At 40.0% G+C, this 25,418-nt stretch overlaps 1 protein-coding gene across 8 annotated transcripts in view; it reads right to left on the bottom strand.

The window, feature by feature from the left end:
- Positions 1-25,418, bottom strand: part of EVI5 (ecotropic viral integration site 5) — a 139,687-nt gene that overhangs the window by 37,805 nt on the left and 76,464 nt on the right. For all 8 annotated transcript variants that reach the window (XM_077824789.1, XM_077824788.1, XM_077824787.1 and 5 more), the window contains one exon: positions 11,563-11,658. In XM_077824789.1, coding sequence (XP_077680915.1) covers positions 11,563-11,658 — 96 coding nt within the window. The remainder of the gene's footprint in view (positions 1-11,562; positions 11,659-25,418) is intronic.

Here is a 25,418-nt window from a genome sequence, read left to right as displayed (position 1 = left end):
TAGAGAGTCTCCCTCTAAAATCATTTCACCAAGTTATTGACTAAGAACTCACTAAAACAGTCTATTCAACTCTGATTAGGGGAACAATGTTCTAACTGTTGTATCTTTTTCCTGAAAGCTTTTTCAGAATAAAAAAAATTCCACTCTGGTCTATCAGTCAGTTAGAAAGACTTAAAAAATTAAAATAGCATGTTTTGTTTTTGCAAATGAGAAGAGTGCTTGATTTCATGTTCACTTTTAAATAATTTTCCTGTCCTACATTTTCATTTCCACTGAAAGAACTAGCACAGATGAAAATATGGAACATGTGCTCTATTACTGGACAGACTAATAGCCTGAGCTGATTTCCTCTACATAGGCTTGTCTTCATGTTACTCCTTTTCCATGGTTCTGTACATAAAATGTGTTGCTAATAAGTATATATTCTTAACAATTTGGAACAGAAGGGCATAGACAGCATGACTTCCATTTTTATGAGAACCCATGTAGAATATGTTGAGGACTCTGGAGAACTAGAACTTACTTCCTGTCCCAATACCCCCTCCAAAAAAGTATGTGGTGTGTCTTCCAATTAGTGCCGACAGAGCAGCATTAAAAGCCATTCACTCTGGGCCTTGACAGGTTGTACTAATGTTGGGGTAATGGCTAGACAAAGTGAGGTGGTAACCCACCCTCCATTCTTGGGGCCACATGCTGTTTGCAGAGAATGCCTTCTCCATAACTAGAAGAAATTTGAGGAACAGAAGAGAGGTCATCTCAAGAAACAGTGTTTCAAAACCATTTACCTTTCTTCAGTTATCCTCTCCAGTACCTAATTTCAGGTTTATTAACCTTTGCTTTAAGAAGTTTAGTTGAATTCTTCATTTGCTCATTAGTTTTGTTTTTCCTAGGAATGCCCAAGACAGAAAATCCCTGTAACGTCTACATTTCCAAGAATGCTGCATTCAAATTTAAGAACATGGATTTATCTACAGTAGCTCCTCTGTGCGCCTACAAAATACACTTAGCAGGACCTGCGAAGTCTTCAACCTGGAAGCCCTTCTTAGCCTAGGAATAAAGATCCAGAAGTTGCTTACACACAAACAAACACACACACACCACTCTTTTGCTACCTATAAGGTTCAAGGATGTCAAGTGACTTCCTGCTTCCAAAAATACAACTGCATTGAAATGAATGGGGGATGTAAAGCTTTTCTAAAAATATATATTTTTAGAAAAGATGCAAAAAATTCCTTTATTATAAGTAAAAACAACCAAACTAATTTCAGTATGTGGTGTTAAACTGCTCTCCGGTTAAGAACAAGTACTGGAAACCTAAACCAGCCTAAGAAAGTTGTTTTGTTTTGTAAGAAATTAAGTCTTTAATGTTAGAAACACCTCTTTAATGTTCACAATCAACCACAGCGGATGTAAAATTGCTGTCTTCAGTGAAATCCTGGAGTCATGAACTTAAGTTTCAGGGCTGGATTAGGGGTTTTTTTAGCTTATCTCACTATGTCTAAGTTAAAATTTGTATAGCGTATAGGTGAAAAAAATTACTTGACTAACTGACAAGAGCTTCAGAATGGTGCCTGACAGCAAGACCACAGTGTCCCCATTATTATTACTGCGTAAGCTTCTAAATACATGCAATTTCACATAACATTTTAAAACACCTAGCACTCATTCGTACACTGTAGGCAATGAATGGGGGGAGGTGCAGAGCTCCTAGGCATGCAGACACATCATGCCTGCTGCTACATCCTTTTTTAATAGTACAGCTTGCTACCCCCATGCAGCCAGCCAACTTTGTGGGCCAGGGCCAGTGCGGGGCATGGTCACGCTTTCTCTGGAACGTTATACACCCATAAAGGAGTAGGGACAGCAAGTCTGCCTGGCTCCTCCATGTAAACTTGCATAAATGCCCGGCATAATCTGCCTCAGTGTGAAACTAGCCATAAGAATAAAACTAATGGCTCCATTTAAGATACTGCATTAGTATACACAGAAGCTGGCATTTTCTACTGTGTAAGACTCCATTAATTAAAAACAGCAAAAGAAAGCATTTACACCATTGCATTAGTATAAATTCCTTGTGTAATATTTTTAGCTAACAACAATTTCACAAAGTTTTAAGCAGTTCAGTCCTAAATCACAAAACCTGTAAAACGAGAAACCACTATTCTTAAACCTTGCTTCTGTCTCCAAAGGTATCTTGTGGTCTGTCAGTGTAGTTTGCGGGCAAGCATGTCAATGCTAATCTTTCGTACCACTCCTGTAATCTAGGTAACACATTTAAGCCTTGCAACATCCAACAGGAAGCAGACACAGCTGCTGTGTAATACACACAAAGTGACTAAGTATACAGAGGTAGTGCATAAAACACTCCCAGGACTAAGGTAGTTTATAAATCATTTAATTCCATTCAGTTTGAATTAAGAGTGAACAAGAGAGGCAGCAAGAGCCATTAAACACTGGTCAACATGTACACAGTGTAGTCTCTATGTAATTTTATGCTGTACTGGATGACAGCATCCAGCTCCAGATATTTACTCTGCTGGTTTTCCTTAAGCCCCCAACTTTATTAAGTTGCTCAGATAAACCTATTATAGTCCACTCTTTTCGTGCATAATTTCTTAACAAATGAACTGCTTAAGTACTAGACACCAAAGGAGGCAACAGTTGCTGATACCAGGATTTCCTCTTTAGGGCAGGAAAAAAATGAAAGCTTTTTACAGAGAGGAATGGCTTGGATCAAAAGGAGGAGAATTGCAATGGGATTACATTGGTGAACAGAGATGTCTCATAGGTAAATCAAGAGGATACTAACGGCTTTGACGGAAGCTCGGTTCAGCCTTCCTGTCTGAATTAGTGACAATTTCCAAAATGCCACCAGATTTTTACACTATCTCAACCTTCAAATCTTTACGGAGAAAATTTATAAAATTGGTGTCCAATGAAGTGACTTAATCAGTAAGGAAAGAAGCATCACACTGCCATCTGATATTGTAAATTTAGATGACTTTCACAGTATCAGTGTTTCAAGCTATCTTAAAATATTTTAAAAGTGGAAGCCCTGGAGTTTTTGCTTTTGACTTTCTTTCTACTATCCAGAGTCCATTCCTGTAGCAGTGTTGGTTATCTAGAAGATAGCTGAAGTACAGAATATCGCTGTCCATGTTGCTGGAGTTTAAAGGGATAGCTGTCTGATGCACAACAGAGTTAATGCTTGGCAATACGCTTTTACTGGAAATATCAAGTAAAATTATTAATGGAGAAAACTAACAGAGATTGGTGAATGATTTCTAGACAAGTGAACTCAGTTTTAGTAGCAAAAATTTAGTTGCTGTGAAGAATTTAAGGGTGTTTTGAACATATATTCAACATTATAATTAACAGAATTGCATATTTTCAACTGCTGAGTTGGTGCTGAGAGAGAACAGTGTGGGTTTGTTTTTTTGTTTTGTCTTTTTTGGGAGAGAGCTGGGCATAGAAGAGCGGTCCATAATACCGAGTCGTACAAGGTGAAGACTATTGACTGGCTATATGAGGAAACACAGGGAGATCTGCGGCTTATAAGAAGTGATTTTTTTATATCTATAACTTTTACTGTATTTGAAAGAATAGAGAAAGGAGTAAACTTTTTCAGTTTATTTACCTCCCACATTTAAAAGCGATGTGTGTGTGCATTTCCTATGTATACTAGCAATTTCCTGACTGTGGGGGTGTTTTACCCAGCAACAGGGGAGGACAGGCAATGTAAATTTACTGCAAATAAATCTTTTCAGTCTAGACCAGAGATTGCTTATGAACTTTTGATTACTATGTCCACATATGTTACAAAGCAGCTGAAACGCAGCATCACTATGTAAGCCTTGGAAATGCACCACTGCCTCAGTCAAGACACTGATGTTTTGTGCTCTAGAAAATTAACAGTTAAAAGAACCACACACAGATAGGATTAAACCCAAAGGATTCCTCGGCCACGAGAAGATTTATCTGAAGTCAGTTTTTCAAAATGATCCATTAATTTCAAATGATCCATTCTCACATGCTGTAAAATACTCTGGCCTAGAGTGTGTTTGGAAGAAGCAAACAGTCCTCCTAAAGAAGAGGGTGGAGGGAACAGTAGAGGAAAATAAGGAGGCAAGTAAGGGGAGAATGGCAGACTATAGAACTGGGCAAACAAACGCAGTATTTGAAGATGTCACAGCAACCTGATAGGATTTGGGAAAGGGATGTAGCGCTTTTCAGCTGGATCTTTTGCACATCTCCTTGTCGGAGGCTATACTTCTGCCCGAGATGTAGACAGATTTTGTTTTGTGAGCTCAGACTTGGAGGTTTTCCAACCTCTGGTAAGCATCTACAGCAGCAGTCTTGAACCTTCTGAAGAAGATTTCCATGGATGCTTTGAAGCCCTTGTTTTTACCACCATAAGCAAGAAAGAATATGATTTCCTAAAGGATGTGACCTAATCAAGCTGGATTTGAAGGCTATGCAGATATCTAGACAGTGCCACCTGTGATCTCTTGAGGATGAGGTGGTCTAAGACAACAAAGAAGGAATATGTTCTGGTTAAGATGGCAGGGCAAAACCCTTGTAAATAATTCTGAATCTCTCTTGGGGGGCAGGGAAACTGTAGGAAGGGCTTTTTAATGGACGAGGCATTAAGTTCAATAGCTCATCTGGCAGTCACAGCAGCCAAAAAGGCAAGACTGAGGAAAAAGAATAAAGATGGTAGCCATTCATTCAAAGGTTTGGTCCTGACAGTGATTCAAGACTAAAAGTTAAGCTTACAGTTGCCAACAGGTATCTTAAGATGATAACGTTTGGTAATTGTCTTCAGGAATCTGGTGATGCAAGCAAAAGATGCTGGGGACACACCATGTAAGAGCTCCCAGGGAAACAACTTTGAATCAAGAGGTAGATGCTCAGTCCTTTGATAAATCCAGAAAAATTTTGAGGTAGGATTTGGTGCTCACATTATACTAGGTTCCCACCACCTTACAGATCCAATAATGAACTTGAGGTGGAGTCATTTCTGGCGAAAGAAAGAAATCCACCATGGCATCAAAATATCCAAACTTTTAGAATTCTACACTCAAGCTCCAAGCCGTTAGCTGGATCTTGGCATTTCATTGAGCCTTGCATTAGGATTCCTTCTGAGAAAAGTAGCTCCCAAGAAGGGGAGACATCTCTTGGAGTCAAGGGAACCAGGGCCAGAGAGTCCTTCGGAGGCTATCAGGTTCACCCCAACCCTGCCCAATCTAATCATCTTGCTGGAATCACCAAGAGGCAGAAGAGGAGGCAAGGAATACATCAGACCTTCTTCTTTCGCATGGCTTCGGTAGGTAGCAACAATTACAAATTTATATCTAAGTTTGATGGCCAGCACATTGCCGCAGCAGTGAGCTGGTAAATGTCCTTCAGGCCCCTGGTGAAAGAACAAAGGGAACATTCAGATATGATATGCTCTATTGTTTGTGCTTGGTGACCACAGTGACAGAGGTGTTTGCCTCATTTTCCACTTAATGTGGACAAACCCTCTTCTCCCATGAGATGTCCTGATGCGATTCAATAGGCACCAGTCTTTCCAACATGAGGAACCACCAGGTTTTGCTTTAACAGGATCAACGACTAGCTGTTTGAGTGGTCGAAATGCTCCATGAGACTCTCCACTGAGCCTCAGCATCAAAGTTAGGTGTAAGGATCTTGATACAGTTCCATAGAGAGTTGCGGGATTTTAATCTCGTTTTTGGTGGATTCTGCAGGTCATGGTGCAGTGGGATCATCGTATTTGCATTGACATGATTAAGAAAGTGAGTTGTCTGAGCAGCTCTTCTAATCTGTGGAGGCTGGATGTGCAATAGGACTGGGAACCAGTCAACTGGAGTAGATTTGAGCATCCCTGACACTATGTGCATAGCATGACTGAGTTGAGTGTCAAGGAGTTCAGTGTGACTGCTATAAGATCACACTGGTGCACAATATTCAGCTGCAGAATATACCAAGGCAATTGTTGCAGTTCGTAAGGTCTGTGGACTGGAGCCCCATGATGTTCCAGCCAATTTTCTGATAAGCGCGACACGAGACCTGACCTTATCGCAGGAGTTCGAGGTGTTGTTGAAAGGTCAAACTCCGGTCCAGTGTAACACCAAGATACTTTGGATTAGCTTTGTGGCGGATGCTCTCACGGCAGAACTGCACATCAAGTTTGGTATTAGCCATTTTATTGTTCAGATGGAAAGTAGTTACCGGGGTGTGTGTGTGTGTGTTGGATTAAGCCTAAGTTTCCAGCATTGGAAATAATCAGCCGTTGTGCGAAGATCTCAGGTTAGGGTGCAGCTAATTGTATGGAGGCTTGTATGCTAAACAGCTAGGGCAATATCATCCGCATACATGAATTTCCTGACTCCATCGCTAGTATATCTGCGGTGTATAGATTAAAAATTACTGGGCCCAGGACAGAGCTCTGAGGGATGCCCGAGTTAATGGCCAGATCAGTAGACCAAGAACTCTTAAGGTGTACCTTAAAGCGGCAGTTCCCAGTCATTGCTGCCAACAGGCAGATCGTTCGCTGGCAGTGAATGACGCGGGAGACCTTGAGGAGGCGGACCTGTCTCCAGACAGTGTCATATGCAGAGGACAGATCAACAAGGGTGATTCCTGTCTTCAGTTTACGTTAGAATCCTGACATTCGGAATAATTGAATGAGAAGGCATCGGTCCTCCACACCCATTTCTTCCAGTGCCTGGAACAGACAAGATCCAAGGCTTTTGTTTTTGCAGAAGGCAAATAAGAATTTAGCAAGCATCCCATCTGAAAACACTTGGTGGAGAACCCTACTGTTTAATTCCCATTTCCTTGAGGAAAGGTTGTAAGGGTTGAGTCAATGGGCTTGTGTGTTGAGCTTGCCCCGACAGACTGCTGTAATGCAGAGTTGTTTCTTCTCTGCCCAAAGGAGGATTCTGGAGGATGCCTCCTATACAGAAGAGGATCAGGTCCCACCTGCCTGTCTACATAAGCCTTCGCATTCCTGTTGTCTCACCATTAGGAAGGCAGATGAGGTTAAGAGAGGAGAAAGGCATCTGAAGGCATTCCCAATGGCTCAATTCAGGCAACTGATGTTCTTTGTGCCTTCTGTTGAACCATCTCTCTTGGCAAGAGTATGACAGCATGAGGGCTCCCCAAACCCTGAGAGGCATCCATACCAATTCTGATCATGGCTGGGCCCAACAGAAGCTTTATCTAAGAGCTAATCTACACTAGAAGAACTACAGCGGTGCAGTTGCACTGCTGTGGCACATCTGGTGAAGATGCTCTATGAAGAGTTCTCTCCCATCAGTGTAAATAAATCCATTTCCGCAAGAAGCAGTAGCTATGTCGGTGGGAGAAGCTCTCCCCCTGACACAGTGCTATCCACACTGACACTCAGGTCAGTGTAACTTACATCATTCAGAGGGATAGCTTATTCACACCACTTATTGATGTAAGTAAGTGGTAGTATAGACCTGGCCTCAGTGAGGCTCTTAAACCTGTAGTAGCTGTGCAGATGTGCTAATGAATGGCCTTAAGCCAGGACAAAAAGAGGGTTTGAAGATGGAAATAGAGGACATAACGCCTCCTCAAAATACTGTGATGCTATATTTTATCCACAGGGTGCCTGAGAAAATAGTACCCTCTATTGGGGAGCGGGGGTGGGGGGAAGAGGGAAGAATCTTTTTAAAAAAGGATGGTATTTGGTGCTGTCCTCTTTGGGACAGCACCGAACTTTTACTGCTTTTTCTTCAGGAGAAGATAAAGGGAAGCATAAACCTTAGGAATGGATCTTCCTATACACTACCTCCTCCAAGGAACAAAGCACCTGAGACACAAGCTATGTCATGCTGAACAGGTTTCCCTTGGGATACCTTAGCAGGGGAAGCACCTCCCTGGGTTTTCCCCTCTTATCCTAGCAAAACCTCACAGCCTTTCAGAATCCAGAATGTTTGACACCAGGGATACTGATGCATTTATCCTGAATCACTCTGGGAGGAAGCAGAGTTCCTCTTAGAGGTTTTGGTTTTTTTTTTTTTTTAAAAAAAGCTATATTGGACGCCTTATTTTATTAGAAGGGGACCCAAAGGAGGACCAAGGCAAATCCCAGGATCCTCTGCAGTGCTGGGGGAAGAGGCAGCTGGCTGGTCACTAGAACTGTGGCAGTGGGCTCTCTCCAAGTATAATCCCCACAGTAATTATAAGGAACAGTTTAGTGACTAATGTAACTTCCCAAACATCTCATCTAGGAACACAAGTCTATGGGTGGACTAGCACACCCTAGAAGGCAACTCCCAGTGGGCCAGCTATTACCAGTGTTGAATGCCATGTGGCTGAAGGCGAATGACGAAGCGGATGGGGTACGAGAGTTCAATAGCTTGGGATATTCAAAGGGTTAGGGTGGATCCCCGTTAGCCAGTATCAGTCATATGCCCACAGGCCCTTTTTCCATGTCCATCCCTCCATAAAGCGGAGCTGCTGAGAGAAGGTGTTTCCTGTGGCACAGAACTAAAACTGGAACTGTGATTCAGTTCCAGGGCTTACACAGGAGGGAGAAGTTAGGCTGCAGAAGTAGCTGAAACGCTGGTGCCAATGTGGTAACACAAGTCAGTCCCCTGACAAAAGGATTCTACTGAGTAAAATATGGTGGTAAAATGACAACTTGGTAGGTCCCAACACCCAGATTCAGTAAGGTACTTAAGCACCTATATAATCACATAAGCAGTCCAACGGGGGCAGGTGTAGGCCTCTAAAGTTAATTCTCACCTGAGATGTTCAATTTTTAGTACAAATGGGCTATCCTGGGGCAAAGATAAATCTCTCAGAACTTTTTCCAGAAATAGTATTTAGATACACAAGATTTAGTTTAAAATAAGATTTGTTCCATAATCTGATGGTCTGAAACACAGCAATCCAGTATAATTATTTCTGCTTAAAATGAAGTTTACTTAGATTTTCTGATGCAAACCTAGATTTACCAGATAAATACCTGTATTAGCTTAGCTTTCCCCCCCACACACACATAGTAACAAATACTTGTGTCCATGCCCATATTCCACCCAGAGTCGAGTCTAACTGAATTGAGCCAGAGCTTCAGTTGATATAAATTGGTAGAGATTCATTGACTTCAGTGATTCTATCACTTTACACCAGCTGAGGATCTGGCCCTTAATCTCAGTTTTTCTGTACGATAAATAAAACAGCATTTACATTCATATAGAGCTGTCTGAAAATGTTACCAAAATGATTTTCCAATGGAAAAAAAAAACCACCCTTTTTGCAAAACCAAAATTTTCTGAGAGAAATTTTCAGTTTTGCAAAAAAATTGTGTTCCATCAGGACAAAACATTTGAAAAAAAATTAACTTTTTCATGGGAAGGGACTTCTGTTTTCCAGTCAGCTCTAAGTTTGTACGCTTAATTTAAAGTCATGTAGCTATAATGCATTAAAAAGGAGTAACTTCACAAAGTTTCTGTGAAGTCTGCTTAATCCCAATGAATGTGTTTTACATCAGCCAGCTGAATGGCTGTGGTCAGCATATCACGTACAACAATGCCCTATCTTCAGGAAGATGAATTTGCAGGTTTATTCTTAACGTTTCTATAAACTTTTAGAGAAGTAGACCCAAAGATCAGTTAGCTAAAGGAGAAAGTTTGTAGCCATTGTTGGGCCATATAGAAAGAGGGCCTTTCTTTTCAGTACAAAATTTTATAAAGGATTGGTCTATAGTTTTACAGGTACCTGCTAAAATATATTAATCTTAAAGAGGAAAGATTAAACACTGAGGATCTGAACCATCATTTTTGCTTCATCATTTTGTCAAGACACTCTTGCATTAAGATTTTTTCTGCAAAAACATACATGCAAGGAAAAAAATTAGATTTATCCAAAAAATTGTATTTTAAGAGTTGATACTAATGAACAAATGAACTAAATTCGTTTCCAGTCACCCACTAGTAGAGACTTAGAACCTGTGTACATGATGTATTAGTCTGCACCAGAGGACTGCAAGTGTGCACTAGCATGTTGCACAATAACTGGCTCACATGGAACCTGTGGGTGAGCACTAAAAGTTCCTTAGTGTGCATTAAGTTTCATCTAATGTAGTTTGCTACACTCAGGAATAGCTTTGTCAAAAATTTTGCTTAGCCATTCAGCTTTTGCAAGATATTGGACAAAGAAAAGTTAACTTCAAACGTCGTTCTTCCAAAAACAGCTGTGCTGAAATTCATTGACTTCTTTTCACCCATTCCCATTTTCCCAGAACTTGTTCAGTCTTAGTTACAAGTTTAACTAGTCAGCCGTTCCTTAGATACTCCTAACATTTTTGCAAAATATACCTGTTCCAAGGATTCTGGAAGTAATTCACCTTTCCTTAAAGAAGGTTGAGGGTATAAGCAGGTTGACTGTATCTATTTAAACATAACATTCTTTAATGCAGGGTATTGATTTTAACTTTATTTTTAAGTGAGTTTAGTGCATGCTAAAGGTGCTGGATTGATGGCCCTAGAGACTGAAGTCCTTTATCTACAGTACAGACAGCAGTGCAAGATTCTCCACTATATTATAATCCTCAAGGGATGGGTCCTAAAAAGGTTGAGCCTTTTAAGGTTGTGTTTACTAGAGTAGTTTGTACACGTTACGAAAACACTAACTGCATCATGGTAAGTAAGTGGTGTGATTATTTAATAGAAAGAACACTAGAACAGGTTGCATTGCTCTACAACTTTAAGATTTCAGCTGACTGTATTAAACTTGTTTATTTGGAAAGTGTATATTAGCAGTATTTAAAAAAAAAAAGCAAAGATGACTATCTAAACACTCATGGTGCAAAAGAGCCACAGGCATATCTCCATAATGTTATGAGATGACACAAATGAACTATACCAGTAAGAGTCCTAGTTATACAAGCCTTTTGTGTTTAAAATCCTCCAGAATCTTTATAGTTAACAGAAAATTACTAAAATCTTTATATTAAGGAAGTCTGTCAGGAATTTCATCGGTTCAAAGTTGTGGCAATTTTTAAAACAAAGAAATCTGTTAACTGACATTAAGCAAGCATCCTTTTTTTTTAGCAATCTCAGTAATACTTCCACTTAAAGACCTTTCCTCTCAACGGTAAATACCACAAAGTACAGTTTAGTTTAATTTATTTCACCTTAAAAAGCATGCAGATAAAGAATTGAAGTTATTGTAATGCTAACAAGAGCTTCTAATGCAGTGTAACATTTTCAACACATGATTAACTATTGCTTATTATACACCTTTCCTAAAAGCTCATGAGAATTAGGAAAAACGCAGGTAACGTTTTTGGGTCATTTTAACATTAATAAAAAGACTGACAAAATGTTGATACCTTATTTTTAACCAATATTCACTAAATAAACTGGAATGTAATTTTTACAGTGTTAGGTGAAAAAAATATTACTGTGGAAAAAGTTAAATCTTTAAACTGCAATAGGTCCTCATAATCAGCACGAACTGCTATGCTGTTACAAGATACAAGATATAAATGAGCAAGATGACAGCCTTTTTTTCATCACTTACCTCATCATTCAGCTCTGCTATCTGATCTTTCAGTTCTCTAATATACTGGTTAGAGTCAGAGTTATTAAGCTGCCCTTGAATTTTTCTTTCTTCTTTCTGTTTTTTATAAAGAAAAAAAGAAAGAAAGCTTGTTCAAAATCTTCATGCTTATAATACAGTCTTATTTCAGGAGACTGACAATCAGGGGTTTAAGACAGAGCTTTTCACTTCTAGATCATGGATTTAAATCTCACCTAGAGTAGCAGTAACTGAAAAATGTCACCATCTGAAGACGATACAATGGCCTTTGTGAAATGAGTTAGTTGTCAGAGTTTCTCGTGATCAGCAACTCCCCCCCCCCCACACACACACACAGCGCACCATAACCTATTCTCTGCAGAGAATAATAAGGGTCTGAAGGCTTAATTAGCATACACTGAATTAGTCCCCTCAGTATAGGGTTGCGGCACACAGGCAGAGCTCTGTGGAGAAGTTTGAAGAGTTAAAGCTTAGTGTGTGGAAGCCAGCATATAACCAAAATAAGTCCATGAACAAAAGGTTCATGTAAGTGTGATCTCTCTTCAATGCAACTTCTTAAAAAGTAAAGAATATCAAGTTTGGGACACTTGTTAGCTGTACCTTAATGCCAATACAACAGTTTTCCACTGATATTGAAAGTTCTGCATTATCATAAGGAACTTCCTTCTGCCTTCAAATGACAAGGAAATGTAACCTGGCATATCCCTGCTTTTTTGGATGTGTCTAGAGGATATCACACTTGTCACACCTTAATCACTTTTAAATGAAGTTTTTGACTATGGAATTTCATTGTTGAAGTGTAGGAGGGCTTCAGGGAGTATGAAGGGGACAGGGATGCCCTCAACCCCTATGGTATATAGGGGTATGGAGGTGTTTGAAGTGGAGAAGTCAAAAAACCAAGTATGTATGGGAGAGGGTTGGTAGGTCTCTACACTCCAACTCCCTTTTGATAGTGCCTGCATCCTGGGGTGGGAGGAACCTGTCAATTGTCACATTTACTCCATAGACCGCTACAGCTCCTAAAAACAAAGGAGTGTTGATGTTTCGGAGGCCTGAGAGCTCGCAGCACTAGAGCTCGTAGTTTCTCTCCAGAGGAGTTCCTTCCCCACTGCTTTCCAACTGAGCCAAACCTAGAACCTCATGGGATAGAAATAGGGTGGAGCAATTTAAATATTTTTTTTTTAGTTATTGAATTAAATTAGGTTGAGACTGTCAAAATAATTTGAAATTTGCTATTGCAATTTTAGATTATACCTTTATAATGAACTAAACTATGAATGCTTTTTATTAACACACTACTGGTAGCATCTTATTTGATTTTTACTAACCTACTACAGGGAAAAAACAAACATTGAAAATTACTTCCCTGATTCTGAAAATTTAAAGAAGGAATCTTACTTACCTTAGTAGTCATGTGTTTAAAGTTAAGCATGTACACAAAATGTTTACAGCATATAGCATTAGAGCTATTAAAAACTTTTTAGTGGCATAAAATCACTTCAAAGCAAAATTGCTCCTAGCTATTTAGTTGATTATTTTTACACACAGGCCAAATTCTTCAAAAATAGAAGCCTAATTCTAGGCTCATAACCCAATATTTAGGCACCAAAAAGTGTGATTTTCAAAAGGACCTAAGTGACTCTGGAGCATAAGTCCCACTGACTTCAAACCTGGATGGAGGAGTATAGCCTAGCTGAAACTATCAGTATGTGATGTTGGTTCCAAATATAGTGGTGGCCACTTGCTTATTAATTTTATATTTGAATCTGTGTTCTCGCAATGAGAATGTTAACAGCGCCTTGGATTTATCTCTCTCTTTTTTTTTAAGCATAGATGAGCATTTTAAGTGTGAAGTTTTTTGGTAGAATTTTAGGCTTTACATTAGGGGTGAGCAAAGTATGGCCCGCAGCCCGGAGCTGTTTTAAGCCAGCCTGTGAGCTGCACCACGCGGTCCGGCCCTGCTCTGGCCAGGGCGCTGGATTGGGGGCTGCACCACGTGGCTCCCAGAAGCCGTGGCATGGCCATGTGCCAATAGGAGCTGCAGGGACGGTGCCTGTGGATGGGGCAGCATGCAGAGCCACGTGGCCGCGCCTCCACACAGGAGCTGGAGAAGGAACATGTTGCTACTTCTGGGAGCCACTTGAGGTAAGTGCCCTCGGAGCCTGCACCCCAAGACTCTATTAAATATTAAATATTTTTTAAATATGAAATACAATTTAATATTAAAAACCACAATATACACAAATACCAGGCTAGTAAGATGAAGGTCAGGGTCCTGAGCTCACATCCATGTACTTTCTTCCAAACCTCTTTATGGCACGAGTTAAGGAATCTCACGATACACTGAATTTTAGCTTCCATCACTTTCTGTCTACAATACTGATAGATGCAATTTCTGTACTTAATTATATAACACCTGTAAAGTATCTACTACAGAATATATTACTAGACTAATGACTAATCCATATACAGTATGTATCTACCCACAGAATGAGCAGCCACGGAGCCAGAAAATGAGATGAAGGCAGCTCCTCTAGTCTTTCCTGAATTAGTGCAGGGCTGTTTGAGGTTTAATGCTTTGGCCAGTCTAGTTTTAGAAGCAACCCAAAGGGCAAAAAAAAAAACAACACCCACAAATAAAACTGGCTGTCCCTTTTATGGCAGCTTTAAAGTGTTCCTGCTATTTCTAATATAAGTAAGCAGAAGTTTCAAAATTTTACTTTCCTCCTTTGTTGGAGGACTGATGCATCAAAGTGGAAGGAGTAAATAAATAGGTTGAAAGGTGGGAAAGAAACAGCCCAATAACATCACTCACTCCCACTACAGATCAAGAATAGAATCCATTAGAATCAGCCCAGTGTATTTCTAGAGTAATTCCTTGTAATAGAAGAAATTTGTTTTTCTGTACTCAACAGAAATGACGATAATCTAGTGTATATTTAAACCATGACAATATTATATGGAAACTAAATGAGGGCTCTGTTTCGAAAAACGGCTGTGTGAACATGGCACCTTATTCAACAAATCTGCTTACTTCAGTAACTAAGGTGAGTTTTTGTTGATTTTTACTCCTGCGAACATTGCAGAGCAAACTCAGCTATGACAGAATTAGCTGATTCCATTCCTTTGTGGGCAGGATTATTTATTGAATTCCAGTCAGTTACACCTGTACACAGCTCTCACTGAGGGTATAATTTTGCCTGCAGAACCTTCATTATTGGTGATGCAAGGGAAGGAAAGATGCCAGTTTATCTTTCAGATTTCATGGTGTCTGTAGAACTGCCAACTAGAAAAATATTCATACACCAAATACATATGATGTGGAAGTAGCTGACCTTGTGGGGTTCCCTGTGTGCCATTTTCAAGTGTCACTTCTCAGAGAAAAATGATGCAACTTCCCCTTGCAACACAAAGCACTAGAAGTTTGATGTTGTTGCTCTTAGTGGCTGTACTAAGTAACAGATTAAGTCTAGCTTCAGTAGTTTATAAATTGCAAGGACATAGGGAAGGAAAAACAAAGCTGGTGTTAGGACAAGGTACTAGGGCCTTCATGACTGCTGATGTTATCTCTAACTAGTGAGAGAGTTATTTTCATTGGAGTTCTTAGTCACGTAAGGTACCACTAGGCTAACATCACTGGAAAAAAATACAGCGATGTATTTAAACATTTTGAAAATAAAATTTACCAAAATTTACCAATATTAGGGCTGACAGTTTACATCACCAACGTAACTATTTAAAGTTATACAAAGTACTACCAACTCATTGGAAAACATTTTAGGCGTTACGTAAGAAGTTACAGTCATGATCAGTCTAAACTAAAATTCTTACCAAAATTATCTTGCCTTAAAAAGACAGTAATAATCTAGTCTAACCAATGAATCAGTGGCATAAACACAATTTTATACTTCATAAACAAACTTAAGTAAATATCTGATTTATAGTTTGGTGTGATTATAAAAGCCTCTTACTCAAATTATTTTCTCAAAACTGATGAGAGCTCACTAATGCATTTTACGCAGAAAATAAATTTAAGTTTTTAACTTCATAAAATGGATAAATTGCTTTTCCCCATTCAGATATATTTTAAGAATTTTTTCTTTCACTTATGTTGATCTCAATTATTTTCTAGCAATTCCCATATGGTAGCGTCTGATAAGCAGGAGGGGGTGGGGAATGCAACTAATATTTGTGAGGGACCTGATTTAAGGTTCTTTTTCAGACTTGCAGTTAACAGGCTTCCTATTTTAAGGCAGCACAGCTAGTGCAAAACTAAAGGAAAAGCTGAACAGAAGACAAAGGTTCTTAGTATATCTGCGATTAGGATGAGATGGAGCTTTTGCATTTTAAGATATGATTTGAGCACACATTGATTTGTTAAACCTATAAATAAATAAAATGTGTCCTATTTAAATCTTAGATTTCATGAGAGAAAATGAATCATTTACACAGATGCCCACAACTCACCAGGATTGTGCAACTGTCCTTACAACTTTACAGTACCATGTTAAATTCTGTATACATTCTGGACCTCAACAAGGACAAGCCAGTACAGATAGTCCATGACTACGTCAAACTGCTTAAAAGTTTACAACAGCCTATATCTACCAAAGATTTTTCCCTTCCTTTCCATTTCCTCAGAAAAGTCAAAATTATCTGGATTATCTTCTGTTCTGATGACACAATACCTTGATATATACGCTCGCCTGCTATCCTGATGTGGGGAAAACTTTTAGTTTAGGAAGTTCCTACTGCCATTGCAGAAACCGAAGTAAGGCCTAATTTTTTCACGAACTTGTCCTTTAGCATCAGCAAGTTTCCAAGGAAGATCATCCATAAATGGTTCAATTGTTTCCACAACTGTGCCGTTTCAGTTGGGGCTTTAACCCAACATTAGATTATAAAGCACAACCTTAACTATAGTTTTGTGACCACTCCACCATAGTGTCTTCACATTTGACATTCCCCCCTCCCCCCATCTCTTATGAAATTATACCATACAGATTTGTATCTTGAGAAAACACTAACCATAGCAAAGTTAAAACCCACCAGACATTGTGTCCAGGCAGCTTAGGCTTCTGCTTACACATCATAATTCTAGATGAATATCTAAGCTGTGACCGTGATCTAGCTACCACTGAGGAAATGAGATTGGTGAAGATACTACCCCCATGCCCCAAAGGTGGTCAAACACCCTGAATCTCTAAACATTCGTTGACCTATAGATGGAAGTTGTACAAAGGCTTTACCTTTGGTTCTTTACTGCAATGCTCTAGAGAAAAATAAAATTGTTTACCAGCTTTGGCTTTATAAAGAAACCTTATTTTGGGGGATTAATTCCAATCTTAATACTGATCTTTCCATTTAGTTCCTAGTCATGAACTATGCTGAAAATGTATGGTTTGAGAAGCGGTAGCTGTAATAGGGACCTGAATTAATGCTGAACTGAAATAGACAGATAGGGAACTGAGGAGGTTGAAAAGGATAGGGAAATGGGACAGGAACTGAAAAGAAAAGTGGAGTTTTAACAAGTACTGAATGGAATTGAAACCAAGTTACGGACTCCTGACAGTAACACTTCATTAAATTTGTTATGTAAGCTATTCTCCCCCACAATGCACAACTTAAATCTATTACAATGATTTGATGCCTTAGTGCATTTACCTGTTTATCCTTCTCAAATTAGTAACTAGAGACAGATCTGGATTAAGCACTAGGCTGAACAGGTTTTGGGGTTTTTTGTGGAGGGGATGGGGGGCATTAGATAATGTGATGTTATCTTCAGGCTGAAGAAAGACTGCTGTCATGAGGCTGCATGCTCCTGATGAAGGAGGTTGCTTCAGAGAAAGTAGCAAATGCAAACCCCTATCTACTACAAGCAGGGACGAAGAAAAGCAAGCCAGCCCTGCAGCCTTACTGACCCCATACCAACTAGTCCAGGCACCCCACCAGGCATAATCTACCCCATAAGAGGTAAGTACCTGAAGATGGGGTCCTGGCAGCCACCACAGCTTCAGGATGGTGCACCCATCTACTTCAGGACTCAAGAACTAGGTTACTACCACAGCAATTTATAGGATTAAGAGGACTGCCGGGAAAAAATGGCTGCTGCACCCTCTGGCTCTCACTATTGGGGGTGGGGGTGAGGAGGACCTCACCTAACAGTTTGTACTACCTACTACCACTTTTGCTTCTCTGGTGAGCCAAGTTCTTCCTTATCTGCTGCTGCCAATCTTCATACCACTCCTGTGGTATGATCAACTGTTTTTTTTAACTCTTAAGAGAGCTGATTAGTATAGTGCCTAAAAGCCAATAGGGTATATTGTGCTAGGACAAGGGAAGGTTTCTAGCCTCTGGGAGAAAGGAATGGGTCAGACTCTTGTCTCTACTGGATGCAGCCTGTTCCCTTTCCCCCAACCAAACCCTCTGAGCCTGGGAACCTGCTGTGGTTTATGGCAGTTCAACTACTGAAGTTTGAAGAGAACTAGAACACTGAAAGAAACAAGAAGAGCAGAAGGCTATTGGCTCACAGTGAGAAGGACAAGAGCCCAGTAACACTTTGTTCTCATCCTTTAGTTTAGAATACGTATACAAGTTCTTGAGTATTCTAATGATTAAAGACTGAACACATTTGAAAACATCAAACAGTTCCCAAGTAAGATTTTCAAATGACAGTTTAAACTGGTGCCTCCCAACTGAAGTTGTGATACGAATAGTGTCTGACCTTCTGATTTCAGAGGAGGACCTAGCAAGACCAAAGAAATAAGGAACACTTTTGTTGGTTTGGGATATGAAAAAAACAGAACACAATAAATGTTCTTTTGCTGAAGTTACACTTGTTAGTATAGGAGTACTTGTGGCACCTTAGAGACTAACCAATTTATTTGAGCGAAAGCTTATGCTCAAATAAATTGGTTAGTCTCTAAGGTGCCACAAGTACTCCTTTTCTTTTTGCGAATACAGACTAACAGGGCTGTTACTCTGAAACTTGTTAGTATGTTTCATTTGGCAAGTCTTCTACAGCCAAAACAGTTAATTTATGCTCTCTTAAATGGTAAGAGCCTAAGAACAGTCATAGAGGGTCAGACCAAAGGCCCATCTAGCCCAGTATCCTCTCTGACAGTGGCCAATGCCAGATGCTTCAAAGGGAATGAACAGAATAGGGCAATCAAGTGATTCATCCTGTTGCCCAGTCCCAGCTTCTAGCAGTCAGAAGTTCAGGGACAAAGAGCACAGGGTTGCATCCCTGACCATCTTAGCTAACAGCCATTGATGATCTATCCTCCATGAACTTACCCGATTCTCTTTTGAATCTAGTTATGCTTTTGGCCTTCACAACACCCGTTGGCAATGTGTTCCACAGGTTGACTGTGTTATGTGAAGTACTTTGTGTGTTAAACCTGCTGCCTATTAATTTCATTGGGTGACCCCTAATGTGTGTGTTATGTGAGGGGGAAAACAACACTTCCTTATTCACCTTCAGACCATTCACAATTTTATAGACCGTTACCATATCCCCTCTCAGACGTCTTTTCCCAACTGAACAGTCCGTCTTTTTAATCCCTCCTCATATGGAAGCTCTTCTATAGCCCTGATCATTTTTGTTGCCCTTCTCTACTTTTTCCAATTTTAATACTTTGAGATGGGGAACCAGAACTGCACATAATATTCAAGCTGTGGCGTACCATGTATTTATAGTGGCATTATGATGTTTTCTGTCTTATAGCTCTTTCCTAATGTTGTTAACTTTGACTACTGCTGCACACTGAGCACATGTACTCAGAAAACTATCCCCAATGACTCCAAGATCTCTTTCCTGAGTAGTGACAGCTTATGTAGACCCATCATTCTGTATGTGTAGTTAGAATTATGTTTTCTAATGTGCATCACTTTGCATTTAACAATGAAGTATGCCCAAAAGCCTAGACAGTAGATATAGGTCTTCTATGAATATAGTTTTTTTAAAAATGGGGGGGGGGGGGGAAGAGCTGGTACCCTAACCACCAGCAAGCTCCCTATATATTCAGTGACTCTCTGGCTGTGGGCTTCTGTTGTAATATTTTGATCAAGAATTTAAATGATTTTTAAAGTTACATTTTAATAGCCCTTATGGCTGCAAAGAATAACTCAAATGTGAAAAGGGGTAAACTAATGTCTCTGAGAGCTAAAAGCTGTTAATTGCCACCATCATCATCAATGGTGTTAACTCTGAAACCTAGTAAATGCCATTTTCCAAAAGGAAAATAAGGAAATTAATTGAATTTCAATGGGAGCTGGGCATCTTACTTCCTTAGGCTCCTTTAAGAATCCCAATCTTTGCTCTCAACTTTTCGTTAGCTATCTCACTGCTTAGCTGAGCAGAAATATCCAAGCTAGTGCACTTATCCTACTTTCTCAAACTGTCTGCTACCCAGCTACCAGAAGCTTTAAGTTTCCCCAACATACTAAAATGCATCTTCAGTTTGTCAGTACAGACAGCAGCATACTGAAAAATAGTTTAAAAACTGTGCCCCAAAGTAGAGCTTGATGGCAAAACACAAGAGTACTGTACTTAACAGTCATACTACTTATTTTCCAATTTAATTCCATTAAAAAAAAAAAAAAAAAAACACCAACCCTTAACTTTTAAATATACCTGAAACTACCACAGAGCCAACTTCATACCTTCTAGCAGAAGTAGTGCTCTGGGCTCTTTGTTGCCCTCCTTTTTAAAGTCCCCACCCTGAAATTCCTGTACCTTGGCCACAAAGATTGTGAAAACAGAACTTCTGATGAAGCTTCCTTCAGAAGTCATCACCACCTATGAAGCAACTGAAAGGAAGTGTGCTGCATCCACCATCTTGCCTGGGGCTAAATATACCAATAGCTCAGAACTCTCAGTTCAGTTTCCCATGGTTCTGTGCTGAAATAAAGCCACAGTATTAAATGCTAAGTGTCTTTTTTAATCAAAGTTTTTTTTGTTTTGTTTTTAAAGAGTTGCCGGTTAAATCTGACAGACATTATCTTTTCTTCACTACAGGGCTGTTTCAGAATTGAACTTGTGAATTCTAAATGGAATCTTAGTCTTTGTAAGGTAGAGATCACACCATTAAAGGAAATAACAGAAGCAATTAGTAATCTCTCTTTTCATATAGGTCTCAAAAATCTAAGGTTATACGTAGGATGTGGGTTTTTCTTTGGGAGCACTATTACAGAAAATCTGTGGTGTTAGTAGAGGTCATGACACAAAGCAGAGTATCTGGTCTCTAGGCAAGTAATGAGTGTTATTTTAAACACTATACATTTATAAGACGACTGAAGACTAAAATCTACAAGAGATGAGGCAATCTACAGCAAACAATTTTGGCAAGCAATGTGTATGTTATCAGGACAATGAAAGGGTTTAAGAAAATATTGAGTCTAAACGTTTTTAGGATTTTGGTGGGGTGTTTTTTGTTTAAGAATCTCAGAACGTATGCTCAAATATCAAATTAAATCCATGTATCACAAGGATAGCTGAACACCAATGAATGAACCCCCCCAGGAGTGTTGCCTCTGCATGTTCACACTTCCAGGATGCAACCCCCACACTTCCTGGTGCTGCTGACTTGGGAGAATTCTAGAAAAGCAATGCCCCTTGGTGTTGCAACAAGCATTCTCTTGTGGCACTGAATGTCAGAAGCCAATGTTACAAGAGAACCAGGAAGCCTCAGCCACCACAATTCCTTCTGATAAACAGAATCCCATTGGGGGTGTCTAAGCTAGGTATTCTTTTCCTCCACTGGGGGAGCTGAACCAACCTTGGAAATCCCTGGGTGGATGAGTCTCTGAGTCCAGAGGACATCTGATGCACGTTGGCCAGATTCACTTGGAGCAGATAACCGAGTCAGTGCTTAGGAGACTGTAAATAGCCAGCAGTTCAACTTACACTCCTACCTGAGAGAGTATCTGCACCACTGCCACCCTATAGATAGGGGAGGCACGAGAACTGGAGTCCCATGGATTTAAAAGGAGGCTGCTGGCACAATGTTCTCTTGGTCCTCATTTTTGGAATTCTTTTCCCAGCTCTCCTCCAACCCCCCCATTTGAAATGAACACAGTTTAACCTAAAACAGGTTTCTTTGTATATTGAGACCCACACAGATGGGCTCCTTAAGAGCTGGATTTTGCATCAGCACAGAAAGTTCTGGCACTGAAAGGCTTACTTCTCAGCGCTAGTGATGAAGCCTCTGAGCTCACCCAAGACTTAGATTGGGTTTCATAGCTGAAATGTCACACACTTCATCACGGATTTGCCTGGCTTTCCCTGACCTTTCCCCAAAGGCAAGTGACCAATCTTATGTGGGATCCCAAGACCATGTTTATAAGGCCTTTACGGTGAGGAAGGCACATAGCCCCCTACTACCTATTAGTGAGGGTTCAAGGTGTGGAGAGACTGACCTAAGCAACCATCCAGAAAATGGGCTTCCTCCAGGCAGAACAGGAATGCAGAGCCAGGAACAGAAGGATGGAGGACCATGATGCAGGCCACTTACATGGACCCATATTTCCATCTCTGTAGCCATTATTGGCCATATGGCCAAAAAGAACAGACCTGGTACAAACAAAAACTGTGTTCAGCAGTGTGAACTGCCAAACACTTTTTTTTTTTGTTACCTTGTATTAAAGTTTTGGAAAAAGTGAATCCTGAAAGTTACTCTAAATGTGGAAATATCCCTTAACCCATGGAAAGCTAGCCATGGAAATGAAGCAAATGAGAGAGACGAGGCCACACAGACCTTTTAAATCTAAGGTCCAGGTGTTTGGTGCCATAACAGGACACCTGAGCAGTCCCAACATATTGCTTTTCAGAAGGCTCTGGAATGTCAGGGACACCAGGGTGTGGCATGTGCATTACACACGTAGGAATATACAAAGGCCCCCTTGAAGAGTTTAAGAAAGCTAGATCTGAAATATGAAAACAAAGTTTAAGATAAAAATGATTTACATAGCTACCTCTGAGATGATCAGAACACTACAGTTCCTCAGATCACTAGATGAGAAATGATTGAATCAATAGCAGCCAAAAGGAAAGGCTCTTTTACCTTCTAAAATGTTTTTACTGATTTAGAACTGTCTACATAGCAGTAATCTGCCTCACCCTGACTTTCACAGTCACCTCGGAAGGCTTTTTAAACTCTTGCTGTGTGGTGAAGAGACACTTTGCATTAAAAAATGTAAATGAAGTTTATTCAGAAGGGTAAATGTGGTGAGTAGTGGCCTTTCAGTGACTTCAGGGTGACTCATCCTAGACTTTCAAAAAACACATCATAAACATCATGCACCACTATTGATAAGAGTAAAAAAGTTTCCTGTAATTTGAAAAAGATGGAAACAATTTCTTTACTTAAGTCAGTACTTGGAAAAGTTGTTAAACAGAGGTCACAGAAAGGCTTTATTCTAGAAAAACGGTGTTACAGGTTTAGACTGTGGAGGAGAGCTAGCACAATCATGGACTTCCTTTACAATTGTTCTCAACTGAGTTTTAAATGGATGGGACAGGGTAGATGCAACAGAATTATTTGAATTTGCCTAGAAGTGAGCCAGGAGGAAGCAATGTTACCCACTGTCCAGACTGACCTAAAGAATAAGAGAATGAGTTCTGACCACTAGTTTAGTTTTCTTTAAAAAAATAAAATAAATAAATAAATTGTACTCAAACCTAATTTTTCAAAAACACCTTAGATACGTTACAAAACAGGTCATGATTCCTTCCCTGAAGACTTTATAATCTAAATTTAAATTGACAAATGGGGGGGTCAAACACAAGAAGGGAAGCAGAGGTAAGAAGAGTGGCAATTCATTTAGTGGTATGAATCTTGTTGGTTTGCTTTTTTAATCATTTCTTGGATTTAAGTTCACACTGTTGGACAGAGGCTAAATTTTATATTTGTTTTCAGTTCTCTTTAAAACTTGAGTACTCTGAGTAACACAGAAATGAAACAAGGAACAGGTTTATATGCCTTTTGCTTAGGAATCTCTGTGGAATGGATTATTTTTTGCACTTAAATATGTTCACTCAGACTAAAACCCTCAAAACCTACCAACATCAGGAACTGAATGCCTTAAACCATCAGGGAAAACTGCATTCAACGTACCAAAAACCAACATTTCCAGTTATTATGAAATGTACCTAAATATCCTATGGTTATAGAGAAATAATCAAAAGCTATTTTGTTAGACAATTATATCCACTGTTAAGTACTAGAATTTTGCATTTCCTTTTATCTACCATTGTGTTTAACCTAAACTAAAAGTGATCCAAAACAGTGATTTAAATTTAGCACCTGTATACGTACAGTCAGATCAGTATTAGTGTGGGTGTAGTGATACTTCATATGTATTACAAATTTAACACCAAGTGTCTTGCACTTGCACCTAGGAAAAAATTCACGGAAAAATGCATGATTTAGGCTAAACATGATTATGGCCCACGTTGGTCTGACACTTAATCCCTAGAGTTTCTTAGAAAAGCACCCTTCCCCCTCAAAAGGAAGAGTATGTGGTAACTTGACTTCCCCCCCTGCATTTTTATCAACCCTACAACACTGCCACAAGCGTAGCCGTTTGTGATGCTCCAAGTTAAGTTTAATCACTTAGTTTTAGAGTCAGCCACAGACACTCCATAAATTCCTGTTATCCAGAGTGCACTTTAAGACTTGAAATAGAAGTAGTAATGTCTTAAAGAGGAGTGATCCTGAAGGACCCTCTTGCATCCCTGGGTTAGGTCAGAGCAGTGATGAGATGGTTGGAAGTGACCATGCAACAGAACAATCTTAAGAGGACACATGGAGGCAGATCCTTCTCCACAGAGAATTCTCATCTCTCTATTATAGGTCGGGCAGTAGCATAGTTTAGTTTTGAGGCTACCTGATACTTCCAGTTGTAAGGCCCTGTTTTCATGTGCTTTTAAAACTAACAGATGTTAACCATTTGGAATAAAATTTTCTATGTGGGTGTCTGCTTCAGGCTGCATCTATTCTGGAAAATTTCAGCCAAAACAGTTCAGCAGTTAAGGACAAGACTAGAGAAAATTACCAGATTTTCCAGTGTCAAAATTCTGGAGACCTTCTCTTTGGAAAGCTTTAAAGCATGGCCATGATAGAGCAAAGATTTGAATTTTGGCAGGGAATAGCCTTTGTGTCAGGGATGTGCCTTTTGTCATCCTGGTGAAAATCCACCCAAATGAGGCCAATGTATCAGACTTTGAAAAAACGGCAGACAACACATGCTCCGTGGAGACTTGCTAGAGGTTTACATCTAATCTCAGAAGATTCCAGCCTCACTGAGCATGCTCCATTCCCTCACAGCTCCTAATGCTAACCACACTGTGTGCACAATCCCTACAGAGCAAATGGCCAGGCACTGAAACTGGCGGCCTGTCTTCCCTGTATTCTCAGTGACCCCTCTGCTGGCAAACGGGTATTGTGGGAGAGGAACCCACCTGACAAACACATAGGGAACAAAGAGCCAAACCCAGGATATTGTGGGTGAGTAGATGGCACAACAAACCTGGTGAAGAGGCTGGGACAAAAGAAAAAACTAGCAGGGCAAAAAGACAGACTTGGAACCAGTTGGGGGAGGGATTGGAGATTGGACAAGGAGCCAGGATGAGCACAGTGACTGGCTGGGAAAAAATTGGAACAAGAGGAGGTGAAGTCACAAATCGAATGAGAAGCCCAGGGGTGGGCAGGAGAGGCAGGCAACCGGAAACCAGGGAGTGAACTGAGTTAGCTAGCCAAGGTAACTGGGGACAAGGAACTAGAGGGGTGGGGAGACTGGGATGGAGTGTAAGGAGACGTAATATTAGGATTTACCAG

This window comes from Eretmochelys imbricata, chromosome 8 (assembly GCF_965152235.1).
Source record: "Eretmochelys imbricata isolate rEreImb1 chromosome 8, rEreImb1.hap1, whole genome shotgun sequence".
Classification (NCBI taxonomy): domain Eukaryota; kingdom Metazoa; phylum Chordata; order Testudines; family Cheloniidae; genus Eretmochelys; species Eretmochelys imbricata.
Note: the sequence above shows the minus strand (reverse complement) of the source record. Positions and strands in the feature narration are given on the sequence as shown.